General features: G+C 39.8%; 1 protein-coding gene across 1 annotated transcript in view; it reads left to right on the plus strand.

Annotated features, from left to right (window-relative positions):
• The window catches only part of RELN (reelin), a 710,657-nt gene that overhangs the window by 178,732 nt on the left and 514,978 nt on the right, over positions 1-16,947 (plus strand). Inside the window, exon 3 of the mRNA XM_007944540.1 lies at positions 12,761-12,896. Within this exon, the coding sequence (XP_007942731.1) occupies positions 12,761-12,896 (136 nt within the window). The remainder of the gene's footprint in view (positions 1-12,760; positions 12,897-16,947) is intronic.

Below are 16,947 nucleotides of genomic sequence, written 5' to 3' on the forward strand. Positions count from 1 at the left end.
GAATGGGTTAGTAGTAGTAGCTGGGCACCATCTAGTTCTTCTGAACTCAGGCTAGAGGAGACTGTGTTCATGTAGACCTTGAGCCTTTGGTTTTCTTAACTCTCTGTGGTAGTTAAGGTTGTGTGTCAACTTGGCTGGGCCCGGTTGAATGGCTGAGCATCTGGTGGTAGTTATTCCCCGTGATGAAACTGGCAATCAACTCCATGGTGGGATCTACCACAAGCAGCTGAGTAGCTAATTTAGGGATGTGGTCTGCTTCTCATATATAAGAAGTAGCTTTGGAAATGATCTTTAGCTTCTGGCACATTTGCATCCTGCATGTAGCCGAGTCATTGTTCAGCAGCCTGCCATGCTCTGCTGATCTTGGGACTTGCAGTGGACTTGAATCAGTGGCCTTCTGTGTGGTTTGGTAAAATTGGGACTGTGCTTTTTTATTTGTTGACCTTGGGTTTGTCAGTCTCCGCAACCAGCAGCTGTCTGAGTGAAGAAAAGCCTCCAGCTTCAGTGAACTGGGAGCAGGAGGCAGAGCTGAAACCTAAGGTTGAGGGGCTTTCACCCAGTCCCTTGAGCCTGGCACTTAGAACTCAGACTTCTTGCCTCCAAAACTGTGAGAATAAACTCCTGTTTGTTAAAGCCATCCCATTTGTGGTGTATTCCTGTCAGAGTGGCACTTGGTAACCAAAAGACTCTCCTTTGCACCAGACAGGAAGAGTCCAATAGTTGCATCTTAGATGGCCACTTGCCAGCTTTTAAGACACCGGGTACTACTCATGAAACTAGCATATAGAGCATTTTATGTACTATGTTATGCCAGTTGATCTAGCTGTCCCCTGATACTATAGCTCTTGGCCTTTAAGCCCAGTAGCTCAGTCCTCTAAGTGTTGGGTTATATCTATGAACTTTCCATAGCTGTGCCTGCTATGTACTCTACTCTATATAAGAATATATATGTAACACATGAAATATGTATGTATAAAAATTCACAACCATACCTATATATGCATGCGGGTATAGTCCCATTCAACCTCCCACACCTATTTAGCATATATATCTACTTATGTATACACTTATAAATTATTGTCTGTTATTATTGTTGCTGCAGGCAGATCCTGTTTTTGTTGTTGTTGTTGTTGTTGTTTGTTTGTTTTAAACATGGAGAGGCTTTCTGGGGTTTGCCAAGAATTACCATCCTCCTGTTTGTGACTTTAGCCTGGATTTCATGCTCAGCTTTGGTGATCTTCAGCCCATTTATTTAAAGAGAAATTGAATGTGAGTGGAGTAGAGGCAGAGGAAACAAAAAACACCAAACCCACTGCCCTTAATTCGATTCCAACTCATAGCAACCCCGTAGAACCCATAGGGTTTCCAAGGCTGTAAATTTTTATGATCGGAGACTGCCTCATCTTTTCCCATTAAGCAGCTGCTATATATAGTTCAAACCACTGAGCTTTGGGTTAGCAGCTGGATACTTTAACCACTACACTACTAGAGCCCTTTATTGTTCTGGGTAGTAAGTATCTCTTTCCTCTTTTTGAAAAATGCTATAGGCAGTGTTTTGAACCAGAACACTGAGTAGTAATTTTGGTGTTGCATTAAATTTCTCAGAAACATCAACTGGGAAGCAAAGGATTAGGGAGAGAGACAGGCTTGAGAGTTTTGGAAGTGGCCAATAGGGTGTGGAGTTATTACAATAAGGCAAAAGTCTCTAATTGTTTTGTTTCTTTTTTAAAACCTTATTCTTTTCATACTCCTTTGTGGCTTGTGTTTTTATCACTAAAGCTCCTCTTTGGGTCTCTTTGGCCCACATGTGTGTTAAATCTGACCACTAGACAGAAAGTTGGGTTGTGAATGCAACCTATAATAGAGTGAGTCAGAGGAGTGGGCACCAGGTATACTTCTGGACAGATAGCCAGTCTGGTGCAGTTGAGGAAAAGTGGGAATGCAAGCTCTGTGCAGTGATATCTACCACCAAACAGCTGTTAAAGAGGGAGAGAGAATATGTGGAGCTGGGAGAGAAGGCAGCAAAGATACACTTGGGAGGAGTAGATCAGAGAGCCTCAGTTAAAAACAATGCAGACATTATGTAGCTTTTTTGGGAAGGATGTTGCTCGGTCAAACTCAGTGGTTACAGAGGCCAAAGTATAACTGGAGGAGTAGGCCCCTTTGGAGAATAGCTTTTGACTTAAAGGGGTTTCACCCACATCTCTATCTAAGTCAGATATGTGTCTGCCAAGAAGATGAAGCATATTCAATAACTTGATTTAGATATTTGTTGAGACAGAGGCAGAGGAGAGAGAGACAGACAGACAGACACTAAAACTAAAGTTGTGCCTAGAGGAAAGGCTGTTCTACTCACCCTCAGAGAGTTTGTGCTCCACCCACTAGATTTGAGCAAGATTCCTATTGGATCAGGATGGGGGACTATCCCGGAACTGAGATACAGCTGTTTGAAGATGTAGAGAAAAAGCAAGTGGACTGTGTAAGGTAGAGGATGAACTTGTGTTTAAGGCCATTCATTACCTCTGTTATCTTTGGAAAGTCTTGGATCCTTTATCTTTAAAATGGGAATAATAACAACAGGTAAGACTTACATAGTGCTCACTATGTATCAGGCACTCATTTAATCTTTATGAAGACTCTATGTCATTATACTCATTTTCCCGGTGAGGGAATAACCTGCTCAAGGGCCCACAATACCTTAGTTGTGAAGCAAGGATCTGAACCCTGCCTCCCAGGGTTCATGCTCTCAACCTGTACCTTCTACTATCTCTCAAACAGGAGCTCTGGTAGCAGAGTGGCTAAGACACTTGACTGCTAACCAGAAGGCTGGCGGTTCAAACCCCCCAGCCACTCCTCGGAACGAAGATGGGGTAATCTACTTCCGTAGTGATACTGCCTCAGAAACCCAAGGAGGGGTCGCTATGAGTTGGGTCCGACTAGACAGCACATAACAACAACAACAACATCTCTCAAACAGTTATAAGGTAATAATAGGGGGAAAACACCTGACGCAAAGAGGGTGTTCAGTAAATACAAGTACTGGGAGAGGAATGGAGAAGGCAACAGCAAAGACTCTTATCTTTGTGACTAGTGACTGCAGAAAGAAACAGGTTGACTTAGAATAGACTCCTTTATACGACTGAGAAACTAAACCAAACCCACTCTGTGGAGTTGATTCTGACTCATAGCAACCCCACAGGACAGAGTAGAACTGCCCCATAGGATCTCTAAGGCTGAAGTAAACTGCCACTACTTTTCCCAAAGAGCAGCTGGTGTACTCGAGCTGTTGACTTTCTGGTAGCAGCTGAGCAGTTTAACCACTGTGCCACCAAGTCTTCTGCATATAACTGACAAACCAGACCAAACTTATTCCCATTGAGTCAATTCTGACTCATAGATATCCTCATTGGGTTTCCAAGGCTGTAAATCTTTACAGAAGTAGACCACTTCATCTTTCTTCTGTGGAGCAGCTGGTGAGTTTGAACCACCAAGCTCTTGGTTAGCAGTCAAATGTCACCACATCACCAAAACTCCTTCATATAACTGACAAAAGAGTGGAAATAGCAGGCTACCTTATACTTTTCTAACTTATGTTCACAGCCATGCAATTCCATAATGCTTTTTAAAAGATTCTAATACTGTTTTGCTTCTTACACTTAAATTTGAAATAAAATAACCCCAAGTCAGTCAATGCTTCAAAAAAATAAAATCAGCATATATGGACAATGTATACGTATGTGTGTGTGCATATGTGTGTGCGTACACACACATACTCCTCAATATCTTACAGCACTACTTGAGAGCTGTTCTTTTATGCTCATTTTCATCAGGCTGGCACTTCACAGGTAAGCTGCAATAAAGATGTTTTCAGGAAGTTCTGTGATTACTCTCAGAACATGAATTCATGTTTGGCTTTGTTGAAATGTTTGAGTACGTTGACCTACCAAAGAAGGCAAATAGCTGGCAGTCGAATTCTGTAAGTCAACAGCTGTTCATATTTTATTAAATAAAAAGATTAAAGAATAACAAAAAGGAACTCCATAATTCATTTTCTTTCTTCACTTACAACATAACACTAACTTTCCAAACTAGATTTTCAGAAAAGCATATTGTCTTATTATATGATGGAAGCCTTTAGATATCCTTAGAGCAAAATGATACAAATAAAGAAAATAGAAATCATATTAAATGTTTGTGCCATTCTTATCTTACATTTCTTACGTAGACAAAAGTTAATAAATTTACTAACCTTCCTGACAAAACTTTATACCAAACTTTCTGAAAAATGTTTAGAACAATAAGTGAAAGTATTATTTCTTTTAAGAATTCATCATTATTATATATGGAGATTATATTTTCCACAGAACAGAGTCTGTGTTCTTAATGTATTTGCCCTTTGTTTGACATTCCATTTATAGATGTCTTAATTGTTGTAACTCATGAAAATAAACCAGGACTTATTTTTACTCATGTCTAACACTAACCATGGCAAATTACAAACTGAACAGATATGAGTAATCTATGTCTTTAATCTACAAAACACAGAAAAGAAAAAAAAACATAAATGTGATATTTTCTTACTACACAGGATATTTTTGGTTAATAAAATCTTCTGAGTGTGTCTTGGAAATGAATAGCCTACATTTTTATGAGAATATATATATATATAAATAATTATTTTAGAGATGGGGATCATATAAACTTTAGTTACAATCTGAAAATCTAAGGTATGCACATTAAAAGCATATGAAAGTATTCCTGAGGGAAAATGGGGTTCATACAAGGTTTAATCACAAACTTAAAATAACTGAAGACTTGTCAGGAAAATTACATCCCGGAAGGCACAGACATGTGTGTCACTGTCTTAAAAGAGATCATGGAGGCAACTTTAGAACAATTAAAGACACCATGAGCCTCATCTTGCAGTTCAGTATGGACAAAAGAAATTCTCCAATAGCTTCCAAGAATCGCTGGTGGCACAGTAGTTAAAGCATTCAGCTGCTAACCAAAATGTCAGTGGCTCAAATCTGTGGGAGAAAGATGAAGCAATCTACTTCCATAAAGATTTAATCCGACTCAAAGCAACTCCTCCTTGGGATCCCGAGGTGGTATCTCTACGGAAGTAGATTGCCCAACCTTCCTTCTGAAGAGTGGCTGGTGGGTTTGAACCACTAGCCTTCTGGTTAGCAGTCAAATGCCTTAGGCACTACGCCACCAGCCTTGGAAACGCTATGATGCAGTTTTACTCTGTCCTGTAGGGTCACTATGAGTCAGAATCGACTCAATGGCAGTGGGCTTTGCTATAGCTTCCTATGCTTTTACCCTAACTTTGATCAAGAAGACAAATATTGGATACTTACAAGAAAATATCCAATAATTTGAATTACTTAGTAAATGAAAAACATCCATAATTTTGAAAGATATAGTTGTTTTAAGGGTAAGGATTGTTTCTTGATGTAGAAATTGTAGCCATCTTGTGGATATTCTGTTTTTTCAATGTGTGTATACAATACTCATAGGAAACTTGTCTATAACAAGAATGTTTTAAAATATGACTAAATTCAAAAGTGTTATCAATACTGTGGGTCTTCATTGTTTAAAAGAGATACTATACTTTCTTTGCCCAAAGTTAGATCAGGAAAGCTGTATTTCCTGAAGTGTTTATTTTGTCTTGTAGTCCAGCTTTCTTGGAAAAGGATAGCCTGTTTCTCTGGAGAAGAAATTTTTTGTATGACCCAGACCTACTATCATTAAGTCAATTCCAACTTAGAACGACCTTATAGGACAGAGTAGAACTGCCCCTTCGAGTTTCTGTAAATCTTTACTGACGCAGACTGCCACATCTTTCTCTCATGGAGCAGTTGGTGGGTTTGAACCACTGACCTTCTGGTTAGTAGCCAAGTGCTATAACCACTGTGACAGTTTACTCATAATCACAACAATAAAAATAAAATCTTTAGTATAATTATATGTACATATATACATTTTATATGTATATATCTCCTTGTAAAACAGTATAATCAAATACTTTTTTATTATAGATCTTATTTTACCTTTTCTGAGTCTTATTAAAAACTCAATATGTATCCCATTATCCAGCATGCAGCAGGGGAAGCAACATCGTAAATTTAAATTCATTATCAAATTCAGATTCCACTTATCCAGAGAATAGATTTCCAGATCACATATATTAATTAGATGGTGTATGTCTTCCATGAACCAAGGCCATTAAGAAGATCATTGTGCCAGATGCAATAAATTGTGTTTCGTAGAACACTGGAAGCTGATTCTGACTGCTCTCATTTTCTTAGTGCTCATTTTATGTATGCATCTCTGCACATTATGTCTGCCTTTGTGGAATGCCCTGCCATATTTCTTCTATTTATTTAAATTGTACTTAGAGAGCTGTGAAACTGAAAGATTCTAAGTGATGTGGACCAGCACTTTGTAGATGATGAAACTGAAGCTTAAGAGAAGATACTAAAAAAGGAAGAAAAAAAAAAAAGGTCACACAGCTGGTAGCTGGTATGTGGCAAAGCTGAAGGGGCTGCTCATGTAAATGAAAACAAATATGGGAAATGTTAGCTTTTTCCTCACAAGTCAGTTCTGTTCTCCCTCTTCAAGAGAATTATTTCTGCATATGTAGCAAGAGCACTGACTTGAGTCTTGGCGCCGCTGCCCACTTCCTTTGTGCCATGAGGATGTCCCTCTGTCTCTAGTGCCTTAGTCCTAAAGGATAAAATGGAGAAAAATAATACCTACCACTATATAAAATATTAAAGAGCAAAGATGTCACTTTGAAGATTAAGGTGCTCCTGACCCAAGTCATGGTATTTTCAATAGCCTCATATGCATGTGAAAGCTGGACAATGAATAAGGAAGACCAAAGAAGAATTGATGGACTTGAACTGTAGTTTTGGCAATGAATACTAAAAATACCCTGGACTGCCATAAGAATGAATAAATCTGTCTTGGAAGAGGTACACCTGGAATGCTTCTTACAGGCGAGAATGGCCAGACTTTGTCTCATATACATTGGTCATGTTGTTAGACGGGACCAGTCCCTGGAGGAGGATATCATGCTTGGTGAAGTAAAGCATCAGTGAAAAAGGGGAAGACCCTCAACAAGATGGATACAGTGGCTGCAAAGATGGGCTCAAGTATAGCAATGGTTGTGGGGATGGAGCAGGCCCTGGCAGTGTTTCATTGTGTTGTACATAGGGTCACTATGAGTTGGAGCCAACTAGAAAGCACCTAATAGCAACAACAACCTCACAGGAGTATTAAGAGCCTTAAATGTGTTAGTATTCATGTTGTTATTTGCCTTCGAGTTGGACCTAACTCATAGTGACCCCTCCTTGGGTTTCCAAGGCTGTATCACTATGGAACTAGATCACCCAACCTTACTTCTGAGGAGTGGCTGCTGGGTTTAACCTCCAGCCTTCTGGTTAGCAGTCAAATGCCTTAGGCAGTATGCCACCAGAGCGTCTTAATATTCATGAAACACTTGAATAGTGCCTAGCACATAGCAAGTGCTCAGTATTAGCTTTCATTGTTATAATTGTCCATATTAATCACTTTTTATCACCTATTTGTATTTTTCACTACTACTACCCAGTTTAGTACTTTCTTATATTTTCCAGTTTTATTTAAATGTTAATCTATTTAGTTTTCTCTTCCCAGCTCAAGTTTTTTCAGGGCAGAGAGAATACCTCTTTTCTATACCACCATAAGGGCTGACATGAGGAGCTTTCGCAGCACAGTGCTTAAGGCATCTGACTGCTAACCAGAAGGTTGATGGTTCAAAATCACCAGCCATTCTGTGGAAGGAAGATGAGACAATCTACTTCCATAAAGATTTACCACCTTGGAAACTCTACGGGGGTCACTATGAGTCAGAATCGACTCGATGGCAATTGAGTTCTTCGATGTTTTTTGTATAGGGGCTGACACAGTGTTTGCTACAAAATAGAGTTCTGTAAATAGTGTTTTCGTTTTGTTTCTCTGATGATTGATTTAAACATATATAGATTTCTAATGTTACAACTCTGGTAGCATAGTGCCTAAGGCACTTGACTGCTAACCAGAAGGCTGGCGGTTCAAACCCACCAGCCACTCCTCGGAAGGAAGGTTGGGCAAACCTACTTCTGTAGTGATACTGCCTCGGAAACCCAAGGAGGGGTCGCTATGAGTCGGGGCCGACTGGACAGCAAACAACAACAATGTTACAACTCTGGCCAATTAACAATATTTTCAAAGAAAATGCAAGTCAAGGTGTGGTAGCTATATAATTTGCCAGTGCTTTGTGTTAAAAAAGCAAAGAATGCTTCACACTCACGGGGCTTGAAAAGTCATAAAAAGGACCTTGGAATACACACATGGGATGGTTCTAAGAATGGCGAGTAAGCAGATAGAATATTTTGCATTACTACCAGGGTCGTTATGTAAGACATGCCGCCAGATGCTTTCAGACTTTATATTGGTATCATAGTGATGTGAGTAGTATTACTATAAGCTCTGAATTCTGGATGTTTTACTAAGACAAATTTTTAATGCAAGTTTTTGGCTACACATTAAGATTGCTTAGCAAGTTTTGAAAAATCTTAATACCTAGGTTATACCCCAGAGCAATTAACTAGGAATCACTGGGAGCCAGTAATTTTTAAATCTCTTCAGGTGATTCCTTTGCACAGTCAATTTAGAGAACTGCTAGTTTGCCTCTTGGCTTGCAAAAATGATGTTCTAGGGCCTGCCCTGAGTAGGGAGTGAGGTAATTATGGCAGTGTAACTACCAAGGAAAATGTGGCTGAGACATTGACTCACTTGCTAAGAAGTTATTTGAGGAATGGGAGATATTTGAACATGAATCATGAACATGAATGTTACCAAGTCTCTGAAGCCCTTTTTGTTAGATTCCCTTCCCCTCCCACAGTGTGTGGCTGGAACTGTTGTTTTCCATTTTGGCCAGCGTGACTCCTGCAGACGTGTCATCTTCCACACTGAATCCCTGCTTTAGGCTTGACCTGAGAGAGGGGCAAATCCTGAGTCACGGCTGTCGAGTCTCCTTCAGTTCTTTGTGTTTTCCCTGGGAATCTCTTATCCTCCCTAATTTTGTGGTTTTTCTGGGGTGATGATTTTCGTCTCAAGATGCAGCTTAAAAAATAAAAACTTGAATGAGAAAAAGTGCTTCACTAGAATATGTCAAAACACAGAGTTGTTTTCTATTTCTTTGGTGAGTAAAACTTATTTTAGACAAATTTCTAGTCTAGAAGATTCTATATCACTAGTTAAAGTAACCTATGTGTTGTAATTTCTACTTTCTTTTCAGAATCCATTTATTATTTCTGGAATAAATATAAAAATTCCAGGCATTGTGCAAAGTGCTTTGGATATAAAAACTAAAGACCTGTACCCCCATCGGCTTACTGGGCAGATGGTCAAGTGTTGTGGTGGAGGAATGTTATGATCCGCTGTGATGACATATAGGGAGTGCATCTGTCCAAACATGGAGAGGGGGCCATGAGTGGGGTGGGAGGTCTTTGAGGGCTGGGGCCATGTCTGATTTATTTTTATATCATTATCCTCACCACAGTAAATAACACACCTCAATGGTTTCAATCAGAGGGTATATTGAACTCTGTCTTGAAGAGCATGTAGGACATAGCCCAGTGATGAACAAGGAGTGGGCGTTTTATCTCTCTGGAATCTGATGGGGAACGATTGAAGGGAGTGTAGCAGGGGATTAACATAATCATGTATGTTTTTTAGAAAGACCATTGTGATACAACAAGGATGAGGAGGAGAAAAACTGATGAGACTATCACGACATTTTAAGTGAAGAATGAAGAGAACCTATGACTATTAAGCTATAACCACTTAGAAAGAAAGAATAAAGTTAAATCCTTACCTTGTACACACATCAAAATAAAATTCAGATACATTAAAAATGTAAATGTTAAAATTAAGTAATGAAAAAACAATATAAGAGATTATTTTTTTAAAACTTGGAGATTGAGAAGCCACCTTTAAAACTAGTGTAAAAGGCCAAAAAATTAAAGGAAAATGAATAATAGATTTGACTATCTGTACTATGGTGGTGTTGTTGTTGTTATGTGCTGTTGAGTTGGACCCGACTCATAGCGACCCCTTCTTGGATTGCCGAGGCAGTATCACTATATGCTAGGTGCTAGATAAATGTAAATTAAGACATTCAATTTCTCCTTTAAAGAACTTAAGATGTAGAGAAGAGAAACATAAGTAAAACAAATATTATAAATGCCTTGGGATAAGAGTTGTATTGGAGTTATGTAGAAGGGTCAGTGGGGACTTATAAGTGGAACTGCATGGGTTTGCTTGGAGGTGGGCAGGAGAAGGTCAACAAAGCAGAAAAAGAGCTGAATCGTAAAGAAAGATTTGCCAGGTGGTTGAGATCGGTTGGAGGGAGAGAGCTTTCCTCACAGAGGAATAGCTTGTGCAAAGGTAAAGAAGGGTGGGTACATTTGTATTTTGGGCCTATAAATTATAAGGGGTGGGCAACAGAAAGGAGCAGAAAGTACTGAAGCTGAGGCTGGGGAGAGAGAGATGGAAGACAGATCGAAGGGCCTTAATTTTATCCCATGAGCCAGTGCTGCCTAACAGAACTTTCTGCAATGATGTGATTTTCTATTCTGTGTTTGTTGTCCATTATAGCAGCCACTGGACACATGTGGCCACTGAGTATGTGAAATGTGGCTAAGTCAACTGAAGAACTTAAATTTTAATTTTTATCTAATTTTAAATAGCAAAAATTTAAATAAATATATTGGCTTGTTGTTGTTGTTATGTGCCGTCGAGTCGGCCCCGACTCATAGCGACCCCTCCTTGGGTTTCCGAGGCAGTATCACTACGGAAGTAGGATTGCCCAACCTTCCTTCCGAGGAGTGGCTGGTGGGTTTGAACCGCCAGCCTTCTGGATAGCAGTCAAGTGCTTTTAGCCACTATGCTACCAGAGCTCCTAATAGTGACTACTATATTATACAGTGCAACTGAAGACAATGGGAGGTCATTAAGGATTTTTAGAGAGAAATAGTATGAATGTTGTTGTTATGTGCTGTGTCAGACCTGACTCATAGCGACCCCTCCTTGGGTTTCCAAGGCGGTATCACTAAGGAAGTAGATTGCCCAACATTCCTTTGAAGGAGTGGCTGGTGGGTTTGAACCACCAGCCTTTTGGTTAGCAGTCAAGTGCCTTAGGCACTACAACAGAGCTCCTATAGTATGAATAGAATCATATTTTCTCTGTGGCCTGGAAGAGAATCGATGTTTATTGAAAATCCATTGCTTCTAGATACTTACTATACCAGCTGCTGTCATATATATTGGGCTGTTTAATTCTCACAACAGTTTTAAGTTGGGGTGACATGGTATTTCCATTATATCAAAAAAGAAACTGAATCTCAAAGAGAATAAGTCATTTGTCCAAGACCACAAAGCCAGTAAATGAGAGAATTTTTTATTCAAATGCCCATTACTAATAATGTTTTTTATTACTATGTTATGTTTGAAGTCAACCTAAGGGAATAACCTTATTAAAAAAGAAGACAACTCTCCTGATAGCTGAGCTAGAAGTTGGGCAGCAGCAGTCATGGTGCTCTCATGTTGAACAAAAACAGTTTCACAGAACATCAGTATCAGACAAAGCCACTTTGTGATTGTGACGTATGAGGCAAAAATAACACCAGCTTATAATCATGTCTGAACACAGACAAAAACAAGAACATGGTGCAAACCACAAAACCACCAATATTCCCCTCTCCATGCTAAAATGAGTGACTCCTGCTGCTTTTCCAATCTCCATTCCTTATTCTACCTTGATAAAGATTATTAAGACATAGATATAATGACTTGAACATTATTCTCTTTTAAGACATACTGACTTGAGTATTATGTTCTTTTCAGAATCATCTATAAGAGATGGAATTGACAACAGTAAGTCGAAAGATTAGGTAGGAAGCTTAGAGGGCAGTGAGTTTATGGTAATGAGGGAGAAGCAACTAGAAAAGTTGAGTGAAAATGTTTGTACACCTTGAAGAATGTAATCATATCACTAAATTGTACGTGTAGAAACTGCTGAATTGGTATATGTTTTGCTACGTATATTCTCAACAACAACAATAACAACAGCAAAATAAATTGAGAAAAATCAGAGATACCCAGGGGAGAATTGTCCTCATGTTCCAACAGCACCCAATCCAGAAGCAGGACCACCCTTCCCTGGACCCTGCCAAGAGCACTGTGGGGGTTCTTAGTACTCAGGACTCCCAGTACTAAAACCAGGAAATTCGCAGGTGAACCTGATCACCTGACTCCTTCAGATAACCTACTACAAGCCCGAGTATTTAAAAACCTCTTCTGATCCTCCTCTTACGGAGATGCCTCCCAATTCCTGGTTGTGTTTGTTCTTCCGTGTTGCAAACAGTTCCAGTAAACCCAGCTTTGTTTGACTGCAGGTATGCTCCTGATGGTCTTTGATGGTGGGCATCAGCACAATCAAAGCCAACTGTATAGCAATGAATTTAATGGATCACTTCTTAACAATAATGTTTTAAATTATGACTTTCCTTCTCACAGTGGAGAGTGGAAATTATGTACGTTATGGGAAAGCCCCATAGTGTAATAAATATTTGCTTAGAAAGAAAAACATCTAGAAAATATTGTGATACCATAAAAAGATTTTGCTCTTTTTTCTTTATAACAACTTCCCTTCCTTTATGCCTTGCAGGAATCATGTCTGACCACCAGTTTGGTAACCAGTTTATGTGCAGTGTGGTGGCCTCTCACGTGAGTCACCTGCCCACAACCAACCTCAGCTTCGTCTGGATTGCTCCACCAGCTGGCACAGGCTGCGTGAATTTCATGTAAGTACTCAAAGTCTCTGTGACAGATATGGAAAACAAATACTTCTAAAGGGATTACACATAAGGTAAATATTTAAATGTGTTCAGACAGATTTGACCTTAAGTTAAATAAATTAGTTTTGGCATCAAAGAAGATACCAAACTGAAAAAAAAAAAAAGGAAAGGAACATTGATGGTTTATTCTGGTGGCATAGTGCCTAAGGCATTTGACTGCTAACAAGAAGGTTGGTGGTTCAAACCCACCAGCCACTCCATGGAAGGAAGACTTGGCAATCTACTTCCATAAAGATTTGTTGTTGTTGTGTGCCATCGAGTCGGCCCTGACTCATAGCGATCCCTCCTTGGGTTGCTGAGGCAGTATCACTACGGAAGTAGATTGCCCAACCTTCCTTCTGAGGAGTGGCTGGTGGGTTTGAACCACCAGCCTTCTGGTTAGCAGTCAAGTGCCTTAGGCACTATGCTACCTGAGCTCCTCCATAAAGATTTACCACCTTGGAAACCCAAAGGGGGTCACTATGAGTCGGAATCGACTTGATGACAGTGAGTTTGTTTTTTGGTGTTATTTCTGTCTTGAGAGTTCTAAACTGGATTTTACTTTGCAAAAATATTGTGTTGGTAGCTGTCATCACATTGGTTCCGACTCTCAGCAACCGTGTACAACAGAATGAAACGTTGTCCGGTCCTGCACCATCCTCCAGTCATTGCTATGCTTGAGCCCACTGTTGCAGTCACTGTGTCAGTCCTTCTTTTTGAAGGACTTCCTCTTTTTCAATGACCCTCTACTTTTATAAGCATGATGTCCTTCTCCGGGGACTGGTCCTCACTGATAACATGTCTAAAATATGGGAGAGAGTCTCTCCTCCTCGCTTCTAAGGATCATTCTGACTGTACTTCTAAAATAGATTTGTTCATTCTTCTGGCAGTCCATGGTATGTGTATGTTTGATGTTCTCTGAAAACACCCTAATTCAAAATGATGGATTCTTCTGTGGTCGCCCTCATTTATTGTCCAGCTTTCATATGCATATGAGGCATTTGAAAGTATCATGGTTTTGGGTCAGGCTCACATTAGTCCTCAAAGTGACATCTTTGCTTTTAAACACTTTAAAGAGATTTTTTTTATAGCAGGTGGGCTCAAAGTGATATGTCATTTGATTTCTTGACTGCTGCTTCCATGGGTTTTGATTACAGATCCAAGAAAAAGGAAATCCTTGACAATCTCAATTTTCTACATTTATCATGATGTTGCTTATTGATCCAGTTGTGAGAATTTTTGTTTTCATCTATCTTGAGGTAAAATCCATACTGAAGGCTGTTGTCTTTGATTTTCATTAGTAAGCACTTCCTGTTCTCTTCATTTTCAGCAAGCAAGGTTGTATCATCTGTATATCTCAAGTTGTTAATGAGTCTTCCTCCAATCCTGATACCCATTGTTCTTCTTATGGTCCAGCTTCTAGGATTATTTGCTGTGCATGCAGATTGAATAAGTATAGTGAAAGGATGCAACCTTGACACACACTGTTCTCGATTGTAAACCATACAGTATTTCTTTGTTCTTTTGAACAACTCCCTGTGGGTCTGTGCACAGGTTCCTCAGCAGCACAGTTAAGTGTTCTGGAATTCCTATTCTTCACAATGTTGTCCATGATTTGTTATGATCTGCACAGTCTAATACCTTTGCACAGCTACTGCTATTCATAAGGTTTTCACTGGCCAGTTTTTTCTAGTCTGTCTTAGTCTGGAAGCTCTGCTGAAACCTGTCACTATGGATGATCCTGCTGGTGTTCGAAATACCAATGGCATAGCTTCTAGCATCACAGCAATACACAAGCCACCACACTAGGACAAACTGACAGATGAGTTGTGGTTATAAAAATATACAAGGTAAAAGTGAGACAAGTAATTAGGACAGTAGGAAAAGAAATGTTCAGAAAATAAGATGAAAAGAGATACACAAAAGTACCATGAGGGCTCATACACTTTCTGCAGGAGGACCACACATTTGGCTTTGTACCCTCAGATCATTAGTGCCGGGAGGAAAATGTGTGCACTTAGATGATTCATGGTGCTCAAAAGTCAGGTATTCTGTAGAAACCTAACTACTCTCACGTGTTTTCAATTGAGAGGAAATTGGAAAGTTGAGTGATAATATTGTCAATGGCATCCTTAGATCAAATCTCACTATGGTTCAAAGTCTGTGACTTGTGAAATATATCAATCTAGACTGTACTGCTTCCATCCCTTAGTGTCACCACTTCTCATCTTTCTTACTCTTCATTTTTTCCTATAACATTTCTGACACACTGTACATACTCTACTAATATTATATATATCATTTTTCATCTTACTCTTTTCATGAAATTGTAAGATCATGAAGGCAAGGAGTTTTTTCTGTTTTGTTCACCAATATGTCTCATGTGTCTAGTGCAACACCTGGCATAACCAACCAGTTGCCATTGAGTTGATTCCAAGACTCATGCTAACCCCTTGTGTGTCAGAGTAAAACCGTGCTCCGTAGGTTCCCAGTGGCTGTTTGGAAGCAGGTCACCAAGGCTTTCTTCTGAGGTACCTCTGGATAGATATGAACCTTCAACCTTTTGGTTAGTATCTGGCCACGTTGACCTTTTGGTTAGTATCTGGACACATTGACCTTTCACACCACCCCTGTTCTCTGGCATGTTGTTGTTGTTGTTATGTGCCCTCGAGCTGGACCCAACTCATAGCAACCCCTCCTTGGGTTTCCAAGGCGGTATCAATTAGATTGCCCAGCCTTCCTTCTGAGGAGTGGCTGGTGGGTTTGAACCACCAGCCTTGGGTTAGCAGTCAAGTGCCTTAGGCACTATGCTACTAGAGCTCCTTGTTCTCTGGCATATACTCATTAAATATTTGTTGAATAGATAAATAAGCCAACGGTATAAGGTTAAAAACAAGTTAGAAACAACTATTCTGTGGGCAGTTCAAGCAAAATGGAGCTGGAAAACACCTTGAATTCTCTTTTGTTCTAACTTCCTCCTCATACAACAAAATCTCATAAACTCTGTGTCCTCCAAAATTTACTACTACCTTTCCTCTCCCCTGATAACATACAGTGTTAGTGTTCCAGCTGATTCTGTTTCACTGATTATATATCTTCTGCCTGTCCTCTGGGTTACCCGGGCTGCAAAGATCAGATCCACCCTACACATGTAGTTGGTACTCCCTCCTAGAGTCTTTCACAACTGAGCCCTTCCCTTCCAATGCCTTTCTGAGATGATTACAGTATCTTCTCAGCGGGTCTCTTCACCTCCAGCCTCTGTTTGCTACAGTCTATTCTGCATGTTTTATTCAATTAATCTCTCTAAGGGATAGCCTTGCATACTCAAACTTGGATAGCCTAAAACTCTCTTCTGAAGGCCAACCCTTCAGCGTGGGTTTGAAGACTCTTCCCAGTCTTGCTGTTTATCATTGCCCCTCCATCTCTTACATCAGTCTGTCCCTTCTCTCCAAAAAGAAAACAGAACACTCATTGCTGTTGTATGGAATTCTGACTCATAGTGACTGTATAGGACAGAGTAGAACTGCTGCCCAATAGGATTTCCAAGGCTGTAAATCTTTATGGATTTCCAAGGCTGTAAATCTTTATGGAAGCAAACTGCTGCATCTTTTCCCGTGGAGCAGCTGGTGGTTAGCAGCTGAGCACTTAACCACTGTGCACCGGGACATCCTGTCCCACACTAGCTTCCTCATAATTTGTGCACATTACCAGGACTTCCCACAATTCCCTAAACATTCCATGCCTGTCTTTCTTTATCTGTGCTTTTCCTTTGGCCTAGAATGCTTTTATTCTTTCAACTCCACTTGTTGAAATCCTACCCATTCTTCAAGATCCATTTAAAGACAAACTCTTTTTTTTTTTTTTTAAATTTTTATTGTGATTTGGGTGAAAGTTTACAGAGCAAATTCACTTTCCATATAACAGCTCACATACACTTTGTCTCATGACATTGATTACAGTTTACCACAATACAACAGCTCCCCTCCCACTTCATCCCCATAGTTACCTCTTCCCTGTG

Source organism: Orycteropus afer, unplaced genomic scaffold (genome assembly GCF_000298275.1).
Source record: "Orycteropus afer afer isolate SDZICR_OR568_19922 unplaced genomic scaffold, OryAfe1.0 scaffold00007, whole genome shotgun sequence".
Lineage (NCBI taxonomy): Eukaryota > Metazoa > Chordata > Mammalia > Tubulidentata > Orycteropodidae > Orycteropus > Orycteropus afer.